This window comes from Pavona decussata, unplaced genomic scaffold, assembly GCF_977016875.1.
Source record: "Pavona decussata unplaced genomic scaffold, jaPavDecu1.1 SCAFFOLD_272, whole genome shotgun sequence".
In the NCBI taxonomy this organism is placed as follows: domain Eukaryota; kingdom Metazoa; phylum Cnidaria; class Anthozoa; order Scleractinia; family Agariciidae; genus Pavona; species Pavona decussata.
The window spans coordinates 1,448,153-1,471,035 of record NW_028145674.1 but is presented as its reverse complement, the minus strand read 5'-3'; the positions used below and the strand labels follow the sequence as shown (position 1 = coordinate 1,471,035).

Here is a 22,883-nt window from a genome sequence, read left to right as displayed (position 1 = left end):
AAAGCCATCCTTAGTCACTGATTATATGTTTCAAGAAAGTTTACAGTGTTCTGCTAAATATAATTCTGTTTTAAGTTCCTTTCCTAAAGGAGAGCTTACTTGTCCTTTCCTAAGGGGGAGTTTCCTTAGTAAGTGGTCGATCTTTAAACGGATTGCCATTAGCGACATCTTCCTTTTTTAGGGTGGTTCCCTAAAGGAACCACTGCAGTCGCCAGTATCTACCTCTTGCCTGCTGTATTCCTGGTGTATAATTTTATTTATCTTATAAATTTTATCCCATGTTAATGGTCACGATAAATTTCTCGAATGTGCAATTCTCGATCTGCTGCCAGCTGTGCTCTTCTAATGTTCATCGCCGTAGAGTGGGTTTGTTTGGGGTTAATTATTTATTCCGTCACTTATGCGTCTGGGCAGGGAAAACTGCATAGAGCTACAATTTTGAACCTTGATGTCCAAAGGCATAACAACAATTCAGTTTTCTTCCTGTCAAATTTTCTTTGCACCGTTTCGATTGCAGCTAAAACTATAATAAATTTCGCGTTTGGCACAAGAGCCGAGGCGTATCAGGAATAGACAATAAATTGCCGGAAGTCTGTCTCAGTCGAAGTAATTAAAGAATTTACCATGACGTCATAAATTTAGCAAAGACGGCAAATTATCTCCCCGTTAAAGTTAAAAGTTGTCAAACCTTTAACTGAAGGTAAAAACAACCTGTTAACATAAGCAACAAGCAGATCGGCATTATCACCTTATACTTCAAAGTGCGAAGGTAAGAAACAGATATTTCTATTTTAATAGAGAGACCTACGTGTGGGTGGTTTAGTTAAACAAACCCGTTTTGCTGAACAATTTCAGTACTATTTCGATGTGAGAATAATTAACGTCAACGGAGTCTATAAAGAACGGAAAAGAAAAATAATATCAGTTTTGTTTTGTGGGGTTAATGATCGGTTCAAACATCTTAAACGCAAGTAAAAACCTTGAACCAACCTTGAACCTGAGCAAAATGCATCCTTGGAAAAGACAAAAGTGAGCTTGTAATTACAGCTCAGACCTGTATGTTTATCTGACTTTTCTACTGACGCCTAGCTCAAGCGGAGCAATAGACGAGAAGATTATTTCCTTATTTCTTAAGTAAGTCAATATTTATAAAGCGCATGGGAGATGATGAAAGAGCATTGGAGTTCATAACTGAGTGCTCAATACGTGTGATATATAGCGCATGAGTTCAGATGAAAGCACTTAAAAAGTTTTATAAATTAAATAGGATTCTAAGACCGCTTAAGGGTTAGGAGAACGCATGAGAATTGTCGAATTAAGTAGACGAAGGTTGACAAAACCGAAGAAAAGGTATGGGAGTTGATGAAAACCGATGACAGTCAAACGGAACTCTGGAGAATTGAGGAGAACGCTTAAGGAGTTGAGAAGAGGACATGAGAGCGCTTGAAAGTTGATCAGAGCGTATGAAAATTGATGAGAACGCACTAAAGTTAATGGGTGCGCATCCTAGTTGGTAGCTTATAAGAGATGATGTAGGAGTGCATGAATGTCGATGAGAGCGCATGAGGGTTAATAAGGGAGCTGATAAGAACGCACGAGAGTCGGTAAGAGGGTGACAGTAAATAAGAGTTTTATTCAATTACAATTCTTTCAAAACTATTGTCATAACATTATTCCTAACATGGTTGAAATGTTTAAACAGATGTTTTCTTCCAGTTACGAAACGTTAAAAATAAGCTGAGATAATTTCATAGTCGACTGTAAAAAAAAATTAGAAGAAGACGTTTCAAAGCGTCGTAATGTTTTACTACAGCTTTTGATTGATTAAATTTACTTGTTTATAACATGTTTATGCCCATGAATAGCAAGGAGAACTGGGCAAACGGAGAAACAACTGAACAAACCAGAAACGCAAATGAATGCGCATTAAGTGGAAAAACGAGCGAACGAACAACCGCATGAGCAAACGGATAGCCGGATTAACGATCAAACGGTCCATCGAGCGCTCACCGGTGAAAAAGAACGAACGAAAAACCGAGTGAGCAAATCCGCGAAACCAGATGAACAGCTGAACGACCGAGTGAGCAGCTCCTTCGTTTGCAGCCATAAGCGTTTAAAAGGATCGATTTGCTGACATTTTAATTTCAACTGAAAAGTATTTATCCTTGAGGAATGGGTGAGAAATGAGTTGGTTGCAGTTCTTATAGCTATAATGTTAAGAAAATAATGATTATCTTATGCATTTATTTTAATGAGCTCACTAAAAAGAAAAATAAGAAACGGCATAGATTAGCAAAAGGAAAAATTGTATATCTGCTAGAAGTTCTGTAAATTCTCGTCAGGGACACAGTGAACAGATCCGGTGGAGAGTTCTCGTAACGCAAGGAAACTTTAAATAGCTCCAGGGTGAATCGATCTACCAATTTTTTGTGGATAAGATCTGAGCAAAATGCATCCTTTCAAATAACACTTATGAGCTTGTAATTGCAGCTCAGTCCTGTATCTTTACTTAACGTTTCTTTTGATGCCTAGTTTAAGCGGAGTAATTGACGAGTAGTTTTTTTTCTTATTTCCCAGTACGTCAACGTTTATGAGAGCACGTCGGAGAGGACGAAAGAATATTGAAGTTGATGAGAGTGTACGATCCGAGTGATATATGGCGCGTCAGAGTTTATACGAGAGCACCCTAATCTTAGGAAAGCGAATAAGAAACTTTGAGAGCGCTTTAGTGTTAACAAAGCGCACGAGGATCGACGAAAGTACACAAAGGTTAACTTTAATCGAAGAAAGCGTGAAAGCGAGTGAGAGTCAAGCGGAGGACTGGGCCGGATTAATGAAAGTTCTTGAAGAGTTAAGGAAAGAGTATGAGGAGAGTTGATATAAGAGCGTATGAGATGTGATGTAAGCATAAGGCATGGGGGTATAAGAGTCAATAAAAGCACAAGTTAATCTATACGAGAGAGTAACAGTTTTATTCCAGAGCGTTTCTTTCAAAACATAATATTATTCAAAACACGTTCCTTGAAAATGGTAAATAGACATAATTTTTTCTCAGTTTACGAAACGGGAAAAACAACCTGGGATAATTATTTTGATAAAAGACTGTAAAAAATTAAAATGAAAACGTCTCAAAGCACCTCATGAAATTCTCAACAAAGTTTCACACGACAATTGGTTAGACCGGATTACGATTGTTCAAATTCAGTAAAAGGTTATTTGAGTTAAAGGACCATCCATAAAACCTTGTTGCGAGAGCAGGTGAAAACTAAACAACCTTCCTTAACAATTAGCCGAGTTTCCAAATTAAGACAATTTTCTCAACACACCACACGGTTTAAATGTCAATTCACGAACACATCAAGGAAGAACACGTCAGTTACGATTAGAGCTCTGACACATTCGTAGGCGCTGGTGCATTGGCAATGGCATCGACCTTGTCTTGCAACGGCTGAATAACTTACTTGCTGACCTTGTGACCCAGGTAGGTTACTTGAGGTTCCATGAACACACGCTTGTCTTTCCGCAGTCGTAAACCTTTGCTTGCTAGTCATTTCAAGACTTCTTCCAGGTTGTTTAAGTGACCTTCTTCACAGGCTCCGCACACTAGGATGTCATCCACTCAGGCGATTACATAAGGAATGTTCCGCAGTTACTTCCCTCCTTTTTCGCTGAAATGTTCCTGGTGCCGACGATATTCAGTAGGGCAGGCGGTTGTACTGGAACAATCCTTTGTGTGTATTGATGGTAGTGTACTGTTGGGCCTCTCCATGCAGAAGGAATTGCTAATAGGCCTGACTCATGTCCAGTTTAGTGAATGTTTCACCTCCTCCTAAGGTTGTAAGGAGATCTTCAACCTTCGGGAAAGGGGTAAATGTCCAGCTTAGGCACTTGATTGGCAGTTGTTTTGTAGTCTACGCAGATACAAATGGAGCCGTCTGGTTTCAGGATAGGTACAATGGGAGCTACTCATTCAGAGAACTGGACAGGTTCGATTGTTCCCTCATCTTGTAGCCTCTTGAGTTCAGCCTAAATCTTCCCTGCCATGGCGTATGGGACTGGTCTCACCTTCAAGAACTTCGGTTTTACCTCTGTTTCCACGTGGATCTTTGCCCTCGGGCCTGTGGATGTTTCAAGTCTTTCTCGAAACACTTCCGGGTACTGGTCGATCAACCATCCAAGTGAAGACTCTAGGTTGTTTTCGTCAACTTGCATTTTGAACAGCTCCTTCCAGTTGAGTCTCAGAACTCTCAAACAGTCCCTAGCTAGTACGTTAGACCCTGATCCTTCCACTTCGAATGTTTGCAGTTCTACTTCTTGCTTCTCATACTTCACAACAACGTTCACAGTTCCTTACACCTTGGTTAATTCACCTGTATACGTTCGGAGCTTCACTTTAGCTGTTTCCATCCGCGGTCGATTCTCGCAGAATTTCTATCAATGATTTTCTTATAAGTTTCTTCATTGATGATCGTAGCATCCGGGCCGGTGTCCACTTCCAAGCTTGTCGGAACTCCTTCTTTTTTTCTAGCTCGACTCGATACGGTTCTCTCTCCTTTGCGGCTAGGTGAAACATTGTGTATTCTTCGTATTCTTCGTCCGCATCTGCTGATGTCTCCAGGCGATGTGTGTTTCCAGATTTGTTGCTGTTTTTAAATTCGTTTTATGTTTACTGCGACAATTGTTTGCTTTGTGACCCTTCTAACGGCAACGATAGTACTGTTCTTCTTTATACCTGCACTTATCGGCATCATAAAACTGGCCTTGGCAACGATAACATTCTTTTGATTGTTTTTGTTTCGGTAGCTCTTTGGTCACACGGTGTACTCGTGGTTCTTTCGCTTTTTCGTTCGGATTTCCGTGCTTCAGATCACGTGTATTCCTGTCGTGTAATTCCATTGCCTTCTTGAATTCCAGTTTAGTTTTCGCCAGCAATCTCCGCTGTATGCGTTCATCATTCACACCGCAAACCAGTCGATTACGAAGCATTTTCTCCAGTTGGTCGTTGAATTCGCAGTGCTCCGATAAATTCCTCAGTTCGACGACATATTGTTGTATTGTTTATCACGGCTGGCGAAAACGGCTGTTAAATTTGAACCGATAGACGATTGAATAGAATCTTGGATTTAGATGATTCTTGACTAGTTTGACCAACTCTGTAAACGACTTGTCGGTCGGATTCCATTGATTTACCAAATTACTGATTAACTTGTAAGTTTTCGCTCCACATGCGCTTTGCAGTACCGCTGGCTTCTTGTTGTTGTCCGTAATTTCATTCGCTGTGAAATAAGGCTCGAGTCGTTCGGTGTACTCAATCCGGCTGTCGTTCTCGTCCTATCCCTCAGTTGTCCAGATCAATGCCGTTTCTCGTCATCAATGTAATATTCCGGGCCCATTAAACCAGCCAGAGTTAGAGAACACAACTGCTTTTAATTCTAACCTTGGACAACGTGTTTCATCCGAACTGTTCTATTGGAAAACTACTGAAGGAGCGGTTGCACAACTAACAACATTCCACAATAAGGGCGCATAAGGGTCAAAGGAATGCATGAGGATTGGTGAAAGTACACGAAGGTTGACTGAAAGTGAAGAAAGCGTTTGGGAGTCTGTGAAAGAGGGTGAGAGTCAAGCGGAGCGCTGGGGACTTGAGAGTTCATGAGAACGTGTAGGAGGTAACGAGAGAATTGATGAAAGCATGTAAGAGGTATTACAGACAAGGGAATTGACGGAAGTTCGTAACTAAGTTCACGAAGGCGCAGGAGAGTTGGTGAGATTGTATGAGAGTTTACAAGAGCGCGTAAAAGTAGATGAGGGCCAAGAAGAAGTATTTAGAGTGCATGAGACTTGACATGAAGGCGGATGAGAGTTGATCAGAGCACATGGTATTTGACATGAAAGCGGATGAGAGTTGATGAAAGCGCATCCGAGTTAATGTGAAAGCGTATGGTATGAGAGTTGTTGAGAGCGCATGAGATTTAGCGTGAGAGCAAATAAAAGTTCATGACAAAAGAGAGGGAAAAGAGAAGTGATTACAGCGTATAAAAGTTGGTGAGGGAAAAAGCAGTCGATGAGGGAGTATAAGAATCAATAAGAGCACAAATGAATCGATAAGATAGAATGACAGCTTTATGCCAGAGTAATTCTTTCAAAACTATTGTCATAACATTGTCATATAACACTGCCCTTGAAAATGGTAAACAAATGTTTTCTTCCATTTAAGAAAAGTTAAAAATATGCCAGTAGACTGTAAAAAGGCTATGTGAGAAGGCTATGTGATTTAGCGGACAACGACTGCTGTCAATTTATCAAAAGCCTTGTGAAGTTTAAAGCTTATTACGAGCGTAGATGAAGTTAAAAGAGCCTTTCTTGACAATTCAATTACTTTCCGAATTTAGACATTTTTTTTTTCAGTATACTAAACGGGCAAGAATTGCAAAATTCACGTCCTGAAATAATGAAACTAAGGAATGGTATGACACCATTAACTCCATTATCTTACCTGTCGATTCTATTTAAAACGCTCACTGGATTACATCAAAAACACTTGCATTGCAGCTTTTAAATTTCGGTTCGTTTTTCTTCATTTTAACAGTTCATTGTTCATTTTTTTGACACATTTTTTTTCTTTTTTATCATTAAAGCTTGCGTGTCTGCCTTCAATCATGTCCCAATCAGCCGATGTTGCCATAACAACACTGGCGTCCATACTCATCATAACATGCATCGTTGGAAACTCTCTGGTTTGTGCCATCATCAAGAGAAATCGGGGAAGAAGGTATATTCACGTTTATAAAATAACTAACATACTACGCGCGTTCTGATTGGTCAATAGAGTTGCCAAACCTATGTACTATTGTACCGGTAAACTCCCGCTGCTCTCCCGCTGGAGATTTCTCGATAATGGCCGACGAGCGCGACGAAAACTTTCCGAACTTCGACATATTGTCAGGCTTTGATGTGCTTTTGCCGCACAATAAAAATTCGGAGCCAAATTCTAAAAAGGAGAGCTTAAATACTGAGGCAGAAGAAGAAAGGTCGAGCAAAAAGAGAAGATTTGCCGATGTGGAAAACGAAGAACTTGACTCGATCGTCGAAAATGCACAAGCCAAAAAAACCAAGCAGGCAACACAGTGGGCAGTTTCCGTATTCACAGGTTGGTTTTAATTACATGAATAATCTTTTAGCCTGGCTTTTCACTGAAACTGTTATTTTATAAAATAAACGGCTCAAACAGTATTGATAAACAGTACAAAATTTGTAATTTATTGAAGGTTATGCCAAAGTCAAGTTGTTTACAAATAACTTGAAGCGTTTAAAACAATATAAAACCGACTTCAACCCGAGTACAAGGTATTTGATATTAACTGCTCAAATCATAATTCCTCTTTCTCTGTTCACCTAGAGTGGAGTAAACAAAAGGTTATTGGCGTAAGTCTGGCGGAAATGGCGGTCGAAGAGCTGGACAGGAATCTGAGGCAATTTGACGCCTAAGCAAGAAATAAAGAAGGCGAAAATTACAGCCGTGCGACTCTTCTGTCAATAAGAAATGGCATTGAGAGATATCTAAACACACCACCACACAGTTTAGGAATAAGGTTCGCTCACGACCCACGTTTTGTCCTCTCAAACCAAATGCTTGACCCCAAAATTAAACAGCTTAAGCAAGAAGGCATGCAAAATACCATGCACAAACCAGCAATAGAAAAAGAAGACCTGGCCAAGCTCAAAACAAGTGAAGTTTTTTCACTCACCAAGCCGCTGTCCGCTTTTCATCAGTAACTGCTATCTGCTGATAAAAAGCATTCTTTCGCCAAGGCATTAACCTTTTTTAGACACATTTTTGTGAGAGTTAGACAGTAATTTAACTTAAAAAACACTTTCATTCATTCGCTCAAACTGCGATGCGTCCTTCGGCGATTCAACAGGTTTATGCTCAAAATAGATCCCGATTTGTGATTGGTTCTCCCGCCTTACTGATGAATTTGACGAGAATAAACAACTTGATCAAGTTACAAAATAAAAAGCGCCGATTTCTAAGTGTTTTTGTCTAAGTAGTTATTTCATAAAAGCAATAGACCGCACTTTCCAGAAGTTTACCAGCGTAATAAAACCACTTGGGATGTTGGGAGTACACTCGAAAAGCTTGTAAATCACTCGCCTGCGGCTCGTGATTTACAAGCTTTCTCGTGTTCTCCCAACATCCCGCGTGGTTTTATTACGCTGGTAAACTTCTGGAAAGTGCGGTCTATTGCTTAAGTAAATACCAAAACTAAAATATCGTTAATAAGATTGGCAGTGCAAAGTACCCACGATACCAGAAATCCTGTCAGCGAATACTTTCTCCGCTAGGGTCTGGATGGTATATTCTAAAGGCAAGTTGTCTAAAGAGCCAAGATGATAAACAGTGAATTAAGAGGAGAAACCAAAAAAAGTAAAACATCTTCTCTCTTTCGAAGATTAACATGAAAAACGTCGATCAATAAAGTTCATCTCACTTTAGCAAGAAGGTTAATTTTAAGAACATTTCTCTTCCCTGAATTAACTTTCCTTGTAATTGGTTGGTTGTTTAAGGTGATTCCCCTGTTTTGCACTGCGCACCTCTTCTGCGCATAACAGTCGACCCTTCTTTTTCGTTTAAGTAATTTCTCACTGGCCATTTGTATGAAGACAGTACACAGGCAAACGCAGATAAATTTAATGAACGAACTTTCTACAGTACCTGTGATCGGGGAGCTGTCTTTTTTTAACTCGACCCAGTCTTCTCTCGTCCGTAAAGATTTTCAAACAGGATTTTCGCGCTTTGAGGATCAATAGTTCGACAACGAGCACGGTGACCCCACTTTTTAATGCATGAATTTAAATTACACAACGTTATCTGCAATATGTCTCGATTTCAAGAAAAGTTTAAAATTATGCTTTAAAATATTTTGATTTTAAGGCTGTAAAGAACAAGTCTTTAGATAGTGCTGGGTGTGTACGTGTGCAGAGAATTCTTGATTTTGTTACATAATGAATAACTCTTACAAAACTAAGATGGTTTAAAATGTATTTCAGAGTCTTTATTGTTGAACTTCTCTAATAACTTAACTTTTTCAGAAATTCTAGTGCCCCTTTCTGTTAAGTTATGTTATGTTATGTTATGTTATGTTATGTTATGTTATGTTATGTTATGTTATGTTATGTTATGTTATGTTATGTTATGTTATGTTATGTTATGTTATGTTATGTTATGTTATGTTATGTTATGTTATGTTATGTTATGTTATGTTATGTTATGTTAAGTTAAGTTATGAGAACCTCGTTGGTCGCAAAGTTGCTGTAAAGGCCATCCATGTTGTACAAAAATGAGCCCGGTGACTCTTATTTTTTCTTGCAATTTTTTAATATATGTAGCATGATTACCAACTGGATGAACTTTGAGAAATTTTTTATTACTTGTTCTTTTAAGGGGGAATCACCTTAATAGACAAGTGTCAGTCCTAGAGAAGTGTAAAAATTAAACGACACCAGCAGGACAGAGACGACAACACATGTCGATTTATGTTTTTTATAATGTATCACTTGACAATAAGTTTGATAATTCAATCCCATAGAATTCCCATGAATTATCTACTTGTGAACCTGGCAGTTGCGGACATCATTTACGCGACATTTCATACAACGGAGCTAGTTTACAGGCACATTACCAACCACCCAGATGGATTCACTGGAAAAATTGTATGTTTGTTGAGAAACGGCGCCTTGCAATGGATCGGAGCAGGTTCTTCAATCTTCACTCTGGTCGCCATCGCATTTGAACGCTACTTTGCAGTTTTATTTCCCCTTGCCAACAAAGGAAAACTGACCATGCGCAAACTCAAGGTATGTCACTACAACTATCTAAATGTGTTAATCTTTTAATCTAACCGGAAATTTTTTTTACACCGGCAACCCACTCGCTCAATATTGAAATAAACATAATAAAAAAACTGCGCAGTCAACTAAATGACAACAGCACAAAACTGTAGCTCTTTTGACTGCGTCGAGTACTTGAACAATAGAGTGTTTTCATTTACGTGACTACCGGCCATATTGGTTTACTGAAACAAAAGAAAGTATTTGCATAAAAATAGAGTTCAATTCCCAGAGGTTTAGTTTGGGACACCAACATGGCCGCCATTTCTTTGTTTTGGGACACCAACATGGCCGTCGTAACGTCATGTGGAAACACTCTATAAAGGCGTTACAACAAGCCGCTGCGACCGCCACGGTTGGAGCAGTTTTCAGTTGAGTGTCGAAAAGTAATTTCGCGTTTGGTGTCGTTGTGCTTTGCTAAGCTTTATGATTTGTTTGCAAAATTCGCGCCACTTTTTAAACCAAAGAGAAACAAAAATAAAACAATCGTGTCTTTCTTGCACCTGTTTTTCAGAGCTTGACGCGGGTTACATGTTTTTTTTTTCGAACGTGGATTGGCTCATTACACTATTTTTGTCTGTTTTTATCGTTCAGAGTCGTTAATTTGGTTTCGTTTGTGTTTTATGATTCTCAATCAAAAGAAAGGACTTTAATTATGCGCTCTTTTTTTCTCTTTTAGGTGATTATTCTTGGCTCTTGGCTCTTCTCGTTGGTCCTGAATATTCCGGAGTTTTTTAGAGTGACATATGTAAAGGATAACATATTTTGCCTCTTTCCTGAGCAGTGGATGCACAAGCCTTACTTTACGGCGTGGTTGTTCTACGCTTTTATTTCCTCTACGCTGATGATTGGCTTATACTCCAGAGTCGTACATACTTTGTGGTTCAAACGGAATGATCATAATGTACAGTCATGTCAGCAACAGGTACGGGCTAGCACAACAGTACTCAGCATGGTAAACATTACCCTCTTTAGGGAAGTTTGTATTTCTCACAAAGGTAAAGTACAATCCACCGCATGTTATTCTAGAATTGAGGAATTCAGGAGCTAAAAGCAATACTGTTTACAGAACTAACGTTTCACGTGGGATGCCACATGACAGGAATATGAGAATTTTTCGGACTATCGTTTCTGTTTCCTTAATGTAGCCACCTATAATTTAATCGGGACTATATACCTCAACTTTCAAAGACTGCTGTATACTGATAAAGACTCTTGCACAAATATGACCATTTTGAATGGCATCTGTCTTTACACAGGGTGTTTTAAAGGTACGGAAGCGAGTCACCTTGATGGTTTTCACAGTCAGCGCTATCTTTGGAATCTGCTGGAATACTGACGAAATACTCCATTCCATAGAGCTCTTTGGCAATTACAAGCTCAATTCTTATGCAATTCCCATTGCTCACACAATGCTGGTGTTTAATGCCGCTGTCAATCCCTTTGCATATGCGCTCATAAGCCAACGATTCAGACAAAAGATAAAGATACTATTATGTTGCTGTTCATCTCCTGTAAGAGTTCTTCCCTCAAGGAAACCACTGGGCATCGAGATGGCCAACAACATCTCCAGCCGACCGACTGGCAAAGCTTTAACAAATTCGAAAGAGTAATATGCTTGGAAAAAATTGCGCCTAACCCTTTGTTTGTTTGTTTATTTATTTATTTATTTATTTATTTATTTATTTATTTATTTATTTATTTATTTATTTATTTATTTATTTTCGGTGTTGTTTTCGTCAAGACCAAGAAAGAACTCTAAAAGTGGATTTTTGCTTGAACTTTGGTATATCCATAGGCCAAGCCACACAAAGTAAACTTGGCTGTTTTTATGTTGTTTCCAAACTTTGCTATCTTGTCCCAAATTAAGTTTTTTTCGTTTTTCTTAAATTGTTAAAATTCTGTGGTGAATTTATCAGAAATTCATGTTGAATTACGGTTGCCTTCTTAAAGAGGGTTCCTTTAAATCTTTTGCCTTCCGTTTTATGTGGCTTAGTTATCCTATATTTTGTTCTTCAAAATCACAAAATTGATTGATCTCAAATCCTGGTCGCCAAATGCTAGAAGTGTTTTTGTTTAAACATAGCTTTAGTAAGGAAGATCTTCAATCAACTGAACTTTTAGAATTACGCTATTTTCAGCAAAGTTCTAGGCGAGAAACTGTACAATTGATGAAAGAAGGCTGAAACCAAGCACTACAAGTACGTTACCTAAGATGTGCCATTTAATCCATTACGTATATATCTATAACACTAGCTTGCTGTAATATTTAAAATACCATTGTAAAACTGTTCAAATGTGACAAATAAAGTTAGTGTGATAGAACTAACTCCTAACAATCAATGAATATGCAGTAAAGGCCACCTTCATTTTCTGGCAAACTATTGCAATGACCAATTACCATGCATAAGTGTTACAAGCTAGTGTTTCATGGCATCTTAAATGCATAATCAGGACAGAAGTCAGCTTCCTGTTAAAACAGTCTCGATAGGCTCCAGCACTCTGTGTCAATGATAGTGTGGATCCCTGGGCCTACCCCCAACAAAATTTCTTAAAATGTTAATCCAACCCAGACGGGGCTTTTTTTCGCCTTGTTGGGCCGAAGGGGGGGGGGGGGGGAGAAAGGGGGGCATATCGCGCTCCACCCACCCTCCATAACTCATTGGCCATTAAAGCTGCGTTTCCTTTGAGGACAACAACAAGAAGTGATGACGTTACATTATGTGGTAATTAAATCATAATTGTCAAATGGTAGTCATCTTTTATCCGCCGTCTTGGACTTGCCAAAACTTCAGTAAAAAAGGAATCAAAACCACTAAAAAACACTAATGTCAACTGAAAACATAAAAGTTACTACGTGTATAAGAAAAGCAATTTTTCTTTATTGAAAAATAGGAATTTCCATTTTCTTTAAAAACAGCCTGTCAAAGATTAGTTCATTCAGGTTCACAGGAACTCGTTGCTAATTACACTTGATACCGCGTCGGTATATCAGCTGAATTTTTTCAAGCGTGGTTGTTACAAGTTTTGGATTGCGTCGTTTCACTGCTAAGCCGGTTTAGCGTTCTTCGTCATTTTATTTTACTTTCAAGTTTTTTATCGCAACAGTTTAGTGAATATTGCTCTAAGTTGTTTATTTGTATATTTCGGTTTTTTCATTTCGCGTAGTTTCTCCATTGCTTTTTCAGTTTGCATGTTTTTCTAGAATTTTTGATTTCCGTTTTGTTTAATTTCAGTTGAATCACTTTTTATTTGTCCACCTTCCCTCGTATTTCGCTTTGCATAATAAAAGAGCATTTATCCTGTGGCTTCTAATCTTCGTGTTCATGGCGGTGACGGCTTGGGCCAGCCACAGTTGACATGGTAACATGATTATCACTGAACACTTATCAAACACATCAACTTTTTCCCTAACGAATTTCTAAAAATGACACCGAGTCTTGTTGCGTATGAACAAATATTAAAAATGTTATTCAGGTTCAAAGTCGCCGATCACGAGGGCAGACTTCGTTTAGCCCGTCTAGATATGGGTAAAACTATGGCAATGTAATATGGTGCATATACAAAAGACAACCTGTTACCTTTGAGCTCATTAAACTTTGCAATAATTAATAAAGCGTCAAATAAAAGCTAGGAGCGCGATTTTTAAAACACTTCGCAAAATCTCAACCGGCAGTTACTCAAGAGTTTGTTTTCATTTTAAGGCTGATGATGGGATATTGCTACAATCCTCCTCTTTAGTGGGCGCTGCTCACTTACCAGGACGCCTAAGTATATTGTAAACTGTTTTGTAAAGCTTAGCGCATACACGAAATATCAATGAGAAACACACTCACCTCCAGGGGACCAATTTTTGTCAGTCGTTGGCTTGTCGTTTACATACTCGTCATTAGGAAAACATTAAAGGACTTTCCGAAAGTAAGTACTATAATTTTGTTTTTGCCTGTTGAAGGTCGTACAAGACCCTCACTATCATCATATGTGTTTATTTAAAGAGTTTCCAAGAATTATAGCGACTGATTCCGACAATGCGTAGCTTGCGTAGCAAGCCTCTCCGTGGAGTTGTGAGCGTTTTTCGCCTTTGATCACGATGACATTGGGACGAAAGCGAAAAAAAGGAGAAAGGGGGAGGGGAAAGGAGAGTGTTTTCTCCCTCGTCCCCCCTCCAGGTTTTTTTTTTTTTTTTTTTTTTTGTTCTTTAGCGTTCGTCCCAATTTCCGCGCGATCAAATAACCAAAAGCGCACAAAATACCACGGAAATTACTCTTCTTACGCAGGCTACTAAAAGTAGAAATATTCATGAGAATACTTTTCTACGTTTTTAATAATTTATTCAGTACATTCTGTCTTCGGCGTACACGGCAAGCTCGAGGTTTCTATCGGCTGATAGTTGGCGAGGGGCGAAGCCCCGAGCCAACTATCAAAGGCGGCAGAAACCGAGAGCGAGCCGTCTAATTGTTTTAGCATACCTCAGGGACCGATCTATCAAGCAAAACCTATTCTTATTTCATAAATAGAGGATATTACATGGCCGCGCGGAGATACGAAATTTTTGTTGAAAAATATTTCACGAGTGAGCACAGCGAACGAGTGAAATATTTTTTAACATGACAAGAGAAATGTCGAATCTCCAAGCGACCTGTAATTTTCTTTTTATTGTATAAAAGAAATTGAGTACATATTAAGCTTACAGTCAGATGTTTATTTGTATCAATCGTAAAACAGGCCAAGTTATGTCAATACAAAGTAAGACTTAAGCGAAAAGGCCACAAATAAAATCGATGTAAATAGAAAACGTATAAACAGGAAGGTTCCCGGTATAAACTAATGGTATATTAAATATGGTTAGAAATTTGGCTTACAGTAACAAGTAAATCTGAACATACCTGTTCTATTAAGCTTACTCCTGGCTTTCATCGCTACTTTCAACCACCCTCACACAACTCGACGTGGTAGCCAGTTTTCCTCTCTGTATTCGGATTTTCTTGTTCTTCTACGAATTCAATCAGTTTCTTGTCTGTGATCTCGACAAATCTGCTTGTGCTTGACTCTATTTTAGAATAAGCTTAACTTCGACTCGCGAAAAGACCAACTCAAAAACTCCCGAAAGACCAAACGACAGCCAAACGGCGGGAAACCCTTCGGGAAACCACAAGTGCTTGACAGCGCGCGAAAATCCTGCGGGCTGATTGGTCAAAAATGATATCACACATGTGTTGATAAAAATGATATCGCCACTGGCGGGATAGCCTTTTTATCGATTTGCTACCACTCGGTATACCACTAAATTTTATATAATAAAGTTTGATACATTTGTGCAATGATGCATGCTAAATCGCGCGCGCTCTGACAAACTGGCGCATTTGCAAAGTTCATTCATCAAAGTTCATTCATCAATAAAAACAAAGCTACACAGTGATCGCGCCATACCTTGCGCAGTCTCAGAAACTTGCAAACCGTAAAAGAAAAAATGATGTTGAGCTTAAACTAAGCTTAATTTCAAAATCCTTTTCATTTTCAAATTCTGAAAAAGAGTTGACAGCAAAGTACAATCGGAGGAATAGTGAAATGGACCACTGAGGATTCATCGGGAGTAGCTATTGTTAACTATGGTCACTGTGCAGTTGTGAAACGTGTTCGGAAACGGCTGGTTAGTATAGCTGGTGCTTGTGTTCTGTATATTAATTTGCTGATCAGAAATCTGTCTGGAAATCTGGCTTGCACTAGCCGGTACAATAACCCCGGTGCTTTCTTGTGGAGGTAGAGCCGGTTGAGTTTGGTTGCTGATCTGCTGGAGCGGCTGGCAGTTTCCATGTACAAACGAGTTTAGGGTGCCTGACATCTTTTCCTTTTGCTCAAAAGACGCTCGGGCACTGTATGATTCTATCGACATGTTTGACTTATTTCCAGTCACAGCCTTGATATGCCTTGCCTCGACATTACAATCTGACAGGACGGTAACCGAGGTAGCTCGGACACAATGGTTTGTTAAGTGAGGTACAATCCCGGGGGCTGTGCTTATCTTCTTTATCATATTGGACAGTGTTTTTTCGCCCGCGGGTGAGTTGCAATACCAAACGCTTTCTCCTTCGGGCTTGAATGATGGGCTGACATCTCTTGGACGCTGGAAGAGGCAGTCAAGACCTGGATTAAGGTGACTCAGGAAATTTTGCATGGTCTGTACGGGGCAACGTGGAGAACCACGAACCTCAAACATTTTGGCGTCTGCTTCGTCGGTGTTGTCGTTTACGCCGCCTTGATGGTTTTTTGTCGACAAAACCGCTCCCAGAAACTCTCTTCGTAGCTCAAAGTATCGTCTATCCTGGGGAGGTAAACATCTTTGGAGTGAGACTGCGTTGATTTTCTCTTCCTCTCCTCCCGAAATACAGGTATGTGTAAAACCACGCGGTTTGCTGTAATTGTTTAGGATCTTTTGTATCCGCATTTCCCAGTTGACCACTTTCAAAGAGCTTTTGCAATTGCTCGCTTGTGATGGGAGTTCTATGAACAACTGGACCAACTTTTCCCTCTTTCAGGTGTGGCCTGATGGTGAGAAGTGGGTAACCAAGGCTTATTTTTGCACGTGCTTCAGTGTGGTTTTTATTTCCTTTATCCTGGTGACTGGCTTATACTCCAGAGTGCTGTACAATTTGTGGATCAAGCGCCGGGATAATGACCTCTCATATCGTCAACAGGTATGTATTAAAGGAGAGATCACCAGTTTATGACATCATGTAAGCCAAAGGAAAGGTTTCCTACAGAGAGAAAGCACTTCTGTGAAATACCCATGTTCACTACAATTTATTCGATTGCAAAGAAGAATAACAAAAAGCAGCCTCGATCCTGTGGCTTTTACCTTGTAAATTGGAGACAAAGGCCCCGGAAACGAGGTTGGAACAAGAACATTTGTAGCTTCCTATCGCCTACGGTGATGTAGCGCTTATACGCCTCTGCCTTGAATGCGGGAGACCGGGATTCGAAACCTCTTCGGTGAACCATATTTTCGACATAGTGCGTTACATGTTGCTTTTAATAATGATAACAATAATAATAATAAAAGTAATAATAATAATAATAATAATAATAATAATAATAATAATAATAATAACAATAATAATAATAATTCTTTATCTCTATAGCGCTATTTTCATGTAGCCCAGTGGCAATTAACAATTTTTAAAGAAACTTATAAAACGAAACATTTTACATTAAGTGGTTGTGTATATCCTCACGTTGTTCCTTTGATATAACAAACCATTACAGTGATCCTATGAGAAAACCATATGGCTAATTCACTTAGTAGGAATATTTCTGTCTGATTCTTAGAACAAGAAGCAGAATTTCAGTATTAGGTTCTTATTACTTTCCATTTCCTTGTTGACTTTTCTGTTCACTTGCTTCAATTGCTTTATTCGTTCTCAACGGCTTACTCTTAAAGCACACTAAGAATATAATCTTCAAGTCAAGATCAAATTTCACCAATGTTATTTCATACATCTTTATACAGGGTGTGTTGAAATTACGGAAGCGTGTCACTTTGATGGTTGTAACCGTAAGTGCCATCTTTGGAATCTATTGGAATCACGTCTTTGCCGATGTGGCCTTCTACAGTCTCAGTCTTGATGTATCCTCCGTGACTCATACCCTGATCATGTTCAATACCGCTGTCAATCCATTTGCGTATGCTCTAATAAACCAACGGTTTAGAGAGAAGCTCCGGATAATGATATGCTGCCGTTCCAATTCACTTCAAAAGAAGAGTCATCCTGCTAGAGAACCACAGTATACCCAGTCACCAAACAACACTACTTAGAGGAACGACACAATAAGGCGATGTTTCAAGGGTAAGTGTTCAAAAGAGGTGTGCTCTCTGATCTGATTAACGCGAATTGAAGCTACAGATAGCATGAAATAAAGAAAAGAAAGAGAAGACTTAATTTCCAAATGAATTTTGTATTCTATGCACTCCAAGTTAGAAAACGTTAATGATTTCAAAACTATTTCGTCCCAAATACACTGAAACGGATATGGAGAAAACAATTAGCAACAGAATTAACCTAAAATGTGCTAAACGATTTATTAAAACGTTATCGTAGACTAAACAAACAGAGCTGGCGTTCGATTTGCCACTAACCAAGAACGTAGGAAAGAAATACTTCAAATCAAATAATGCGACATAGATAAACGCAAAAATTTTCCGTTCCCTTCAATTATTAGACCATATTCGTGTTCTCGGTATTGAACTGGATCGAGCTTGCAATGGGGGCTCTTGCGGGGGAATATATTAGAAACTATTTGCATGTGAAAAGATTCCCCCGCATAAGCCTCGTGTGCAAGCTAGTTCCACTTGAATACCGAGAATACGAATACGGTCTACGGAATACATAGATAAACGCAAAAATTTTCCGTTCCCTTCAATTATTAGACCATATTCGTGTTCTCGGTATTGAACTGGATCGAGCTTGCAATGGGGGCTCTTGCGGGGGAATATATTAGAAACTATTTGCATGTGAAAAGATTCCCCCGCATAAGCCTCGTGTGCAAGCTAGTTCCACTTGAATACCGAGAATACGAATACGGTCTATTTCATGGACGTCGATTTCCTGTAATAAGCTTTGACTTTCCGGGCCTGCATTTGTTCATCGGGTAGATCTCGGAGAGATCTCCTAGTAAATAGGTTGTTTTTAATGCAAAGTTAGAGTACGTAGTTTTTAGTAGTGCGGGACGACCACATCAGCAACGCTGCTTTTTGCATTTCGTGTATAAATAAATATCTCTTGTTTGTTTGTATGTTTAATGAATTAGCTCTTTTCTTTATTTGATCCATGTTGTTGTCGTAATAATAGATCGCTTGTGGTTATTTACATATTAAAAGTAAAGAGGAGAAACTACAAGATTTTTTTTTAGAAACTGCAGGTTGAAACTGTAATGGGGATGTGTTGTCTTCTACTTCATTTTACTTCATATTTTTCTGATGGGTTTAAAATATGCTCTTACTAAGGGAAGCATATTCAGGAAAACCTGAAAGATGAATTCGACAAGGAGGGCCAATCACAAAGTCTCCATTCAGATGTGCCCTGGTGGTTATAAGTTGATAACAAAAGTAAATCAACTTATTTGTTTTGGAAATATGGCGGAATCATAAAGGCATTTTGTCATCAGGCGTGCCTAGCCGCCATATTGATAGAAAACAAATTGATTTACCTTACATTTCCCAGTAGAACAAATATTTCTCACATTTCGTCGTAAAGAGGTCCCCAACGTGCTTCCCGTTTAAGCATCTTTAGGAGCTTGCTCTAGCTGTACTGTAATGAATTTATCTTAACCTGCAATAAATTAGGGCTAGATTAGAGCTATACATAAATTTGGAGAAACGTATGGAAAGGACCCAGTGTTCATCGCCAGAGCACCTTTTGCTGACGATACCCTTTTGCATACTTCATAACCACTTTTTAACAACAAAGCCATTGATTCGTTGGTTTTTATGTTGTTACTCTTAACAAGTAGTCTCTGGCGGGAACCTATGATCATAAACTCTGTTTTCGCCATATACTCACTTATACAACAATAGCAAGCTTTATTTGTATGACTATAACAAATACAGAATTGCAAAAGCTATTCATAACTACATGTAATTTTAATTAATAGTTAAAACTATTAACTAACTTATGATGAGCTAACAGTAAAGGAGAGTAGACTAGAAAGTACAAATAGTTAGACAAGAATCCTGAAGTATAACAGAAAATGTATCTACATTAAAAGAATATGAAATAAATTATATCGTTAAGGCAGAAAGAGATTGTCTTGATAATTTGAAGCGTCATAGAAGAGCAATGAAAAACTTCATTCACAACATTTGCTGACGCACTTGACCCGGAAGAGCACAAGGGGGCTTGAATCGTTTTCAAATTTCACCAAAGTCGTCAATACCTATGGCCACGTTGAGCTTGCAGCTATACGAAAGATATCTTTATTGTCACTAGAACGTATTTTCACTGCCGCATTGGGTTATCTTGAGGACTTTGACCATCCGTAAAAATGTACTGCCCTCTTTTTTTCCGTGTTTAACCTATACAAGTGGATGTAGGGCGGGAGATATTTGTATTCAGAACGTAAGTTTGAAAAATGTTCTTAATGTCAACGTCCCAGTTTTCCCCCGTCCACCCCCACCATACGCTCTCCCGACCTAGAATTGTTTTTGCAATGGCTTGGATTTTAGCCAAGTCTACACCTGTTCATTCTTGGAAACTGTCCAACAATTTCTTCTTCTCGCTGTCTGGATTCATTAGGTTCTTCACTGAGTTCGGAATTGAGGTTTATGTGTTTTCATCTCCAGATTTGCTTCAGTATTACCAAGGCAGCTGTTGGATGAATATCGTAACAAGAATCTCGGACTTTCAAATATTTATGCAGGTTAACTGTGTTTTAACTAAGCCTCTGTTATTAGCCCGATGTCACGTTTTGCTACATAACTTTGCGCCCAAACGTCACAGGTTTTTCTAGAAGTCGAACACCATCTTCCCGTCTTTCCAGTCGTCGTCCCCGTTGAACTGGGCAACGTCATTAGGATTTCAGTAAAAAATTAAAGATTATACGTCGAGCAAATTTGATTCTAATTGGTAAAAAGCAGAACAATGAATTCCAAAATGCAACCTTTACAAATCGACGCTTTTTGAAAACCATACAGGAGTATTTCCTTCTGTCCAGTTTTCCTTAGTCCATTTCGACCGCAGCCAAAAATAAATTTTGCGTTTGGCACAACAGCCAGAGGAATATCTTGAACAAAAAACAACTTCACCAGAAGCCTCTTTCAGTCGAAGTAATTAAAGAAAGAACAGTGTTGACTTTTATCATGACCTCATAAATTTGGTAAAGACTGCAAACATCGTTTCCTCGATTAAAACTGTTAACTGAGGTCAGAGATAAACTCTTTTCATTAAAAACTGGATCATTGTATAATATAATTCGAGCGATTTGATTGGCTTAAAGGCCATGGTATATGAGGCATTATACCATCCCCGAGAAATAGCGACTATTAAATTGTCTTCTACTTGTACTTACGGCCCGAAATCGGAAAATCTAGCAATATTTCTTGATTGTTTTTAATAAAACAATTATTCCACTCGCACTTGTTTGATATGAGATGATTAAAGCCAACGAGGCGCGTAGCGCCGAGTTGGCTATCTATCATCTCATATCCAACGCGCGCTCGTGGAATAATTGTTAAATACTGACAAGCAAGAGAGGTCGGCATTATCTTGTACTTCAATCAAAGTGTGCAGGTAAGAAACAGTTATTTTTATCTTAATAGAGAGATATACGTATGAGTGTTAAGATGTTTTAACATTAAAATGTGGTTAAAAACAAACCCCTTTTTGCTGAACTATTTCAGTACTATTTCGATGTGAGAATAATTAACGTCAACGGAGTAATATTCAAAAGCACCTTCTTACTGAAATATTTACTGTTGGATCTGAGGGTAATTAACATCAACAGTCTCCAATGAATGGAAAGAAAACGAATATCAACATACAAATATTGTTTTGTGGGGTTAATGGTCGAATCAAACATATTAAACAGAAATTCAACATCTTAAACCGACCCTTACCTGAGCAAAATGCATCCTTAAATAACACCTGTGAAGCAGTAATTACAACTCAGTCTTGTATATTTATTTCACCCTTCTTTGATGCCCATTTTAAGCGGAGTAAAGGACTAGAAATTTCTCCCCTTATTTCCCAGGTAAGTCAACGTTTAAAAGAGCGTATGGGGGAGAAAGAGCGAACATTGGAGTCGTTGATAGTGCATGATATGTGATATAGGCGCATCAGAGTTCAGATGAAAGTGCTTAAAGTTTAGAACATTAAAGTAAGTCTTTGAGAGAGCATAGGGTCCAGAGAACGCACGAAGGTCGACGAAAAAGGAAAAAGCGTGTGGGAGTTGGTGAAAGCGAGTGAGAGTCAAGTGAAGCGCAGAGGAAATCAGGAGAGCGTTAATATAAGAGCATGAGAGTCGATTAAAGGGTATGCCGAAAATTGATGCGAGAGCGCTTGAGAGTTCATGAAAGAGCGTATGAAAGATGATGATAACTGATGCTCCCTTTGATAGATGAGAACGTATGAAAGTTGACGTGAGGGCATATGGAGTTGATGACCACCATGAAAGTAAGTGAGAGCGCATGAGAGTTTATGAGAGAACGAGAAACTTGATGAAAGTTGATAGAAGAGCACGAGAGTCGATGTGTGAGTGAATGAATGTTATTGAGAGCGAATGTCAAATGACGTGAGAGAGTGCATTAATGTCGGTGAGAGAACAATGCAGCCGATGAGGGAACACAAGAGTCAAAAAGAACACAAGTTAATCGATAAGAGAAAATGACGGTTTTATTCCAATGCAATTGTCTCAAAGCTATTGTCTTAATATCATTCGAAACACGTCCTTTGAAAATGGCAAGCATAAGTTTTCAAAACGTGAAAAACAACCTGGCTAAATTTAATAGTAAACAGCTGCTGAAAACACCTCAAAGCATCTCATGAAATTCTCACCAAAGCCTCACACGACAATTGACAAGACCGGTTTAGGATTGTTCAGATCCAGTGAAATGTTATTTGAGTTAGAGAGCCGTCCAGTGCGCACTGGTGAAAATTAAACAAGCTTTTCTTAACAATTAAATTCCGAATTTTGACATTTCTCTCAACACACTATACGGTAAAAATGCAAATTCACGAACACGTCGTGGAAACCAAGGAAATTTCCATTTGAGCTGCTTAGAAAAACACTTCAGTTTTATCTTTGTGGCACCATTAGCGAGTTTACGCAAAAGGCCTAGCTTTTAAGTTAAAAGGCTTAGACATGTTTCTATTAATTATATCATAAACGCTCTTGATATCACTTATGAAATATTTGCATTGCATTTTTTTAGCTCTTTTCCTTTTCATCATGTTTCTTCATGAAAACAGTTTCCCTTTTCTTTCTTGATATGTTTCGTTTTT

The 22,883-nt window shown here is 38.7% G+C and overlaps 1 protein-coding gene across 3 annotated transcripts; it reads left to right on the top strand.

The window, feature by feature from the left end:
• The first annotated feature begins 618 nt into the window (after positions 1–618).
• LOC146455654 (pyroglutamylated RF-amide peptide receptor-like) lies at positions 619–12,465 on the top strand. Of its 3 annotated transcripts, XM_085094060.1 has the most exons (6): positions 619–769; positions 1,090–1,134; positions 6,639–6,772; positions 9,591–9,858; positions 10,571–10,816; positions 11,151–12,465. In XM_085094060.1, exons 3-6 carry the CDS (start codon positions 6,660–6,662, stop codon positions 11,502–11,504), a joined length of 981 nt encoding a protein of 326 aa, XP_084950186.1. In that variant the 5' UTR covers positions 619–769; positions 1,090–1,134; positions 6,639–6,659; the 3' UTR covers positions 11,505–12,465. The 3 variants fall into 3 exon arrangements, with proteins under 3 accessions (XP_084950186.1, XP_084950185.1, XP_084950184.1); XM_085094059.1 differs by lacking the exon at positions 1,090–1,134; XM_085094058.1 differs by lacking the exon at positions 619–769 and having other exon boundaries at positions 928–1,134.
• Positions 12,466–22,883: the final 10,418 nt, after the last annotated feature.

Excerpts from the sequence above, each read along its gene's own strand:
- LOC146455654 (XM_085094059.1), top strand. The coding sequence starts at position 6,660 with ATGTCCCAATCAGCCGATGTTGCCATAACAACACTGGCGTCCATACTC. Across the intron at positions 6,773-9,590 it reads AAGAGAAATCGGGGAAGAAG|AATTCCCATGAATTATCTAC; the intron begins GTATATTCACGT and ends TCAATCCCATAG. Across the intron at positions 9,859-10,570 it reads TGACCATGCGCAAACTCAAG|GTGATTATTCTTGGCTCTTG; the intron begins GTATGTCACTAC and ends TTTCTCTTTTAG.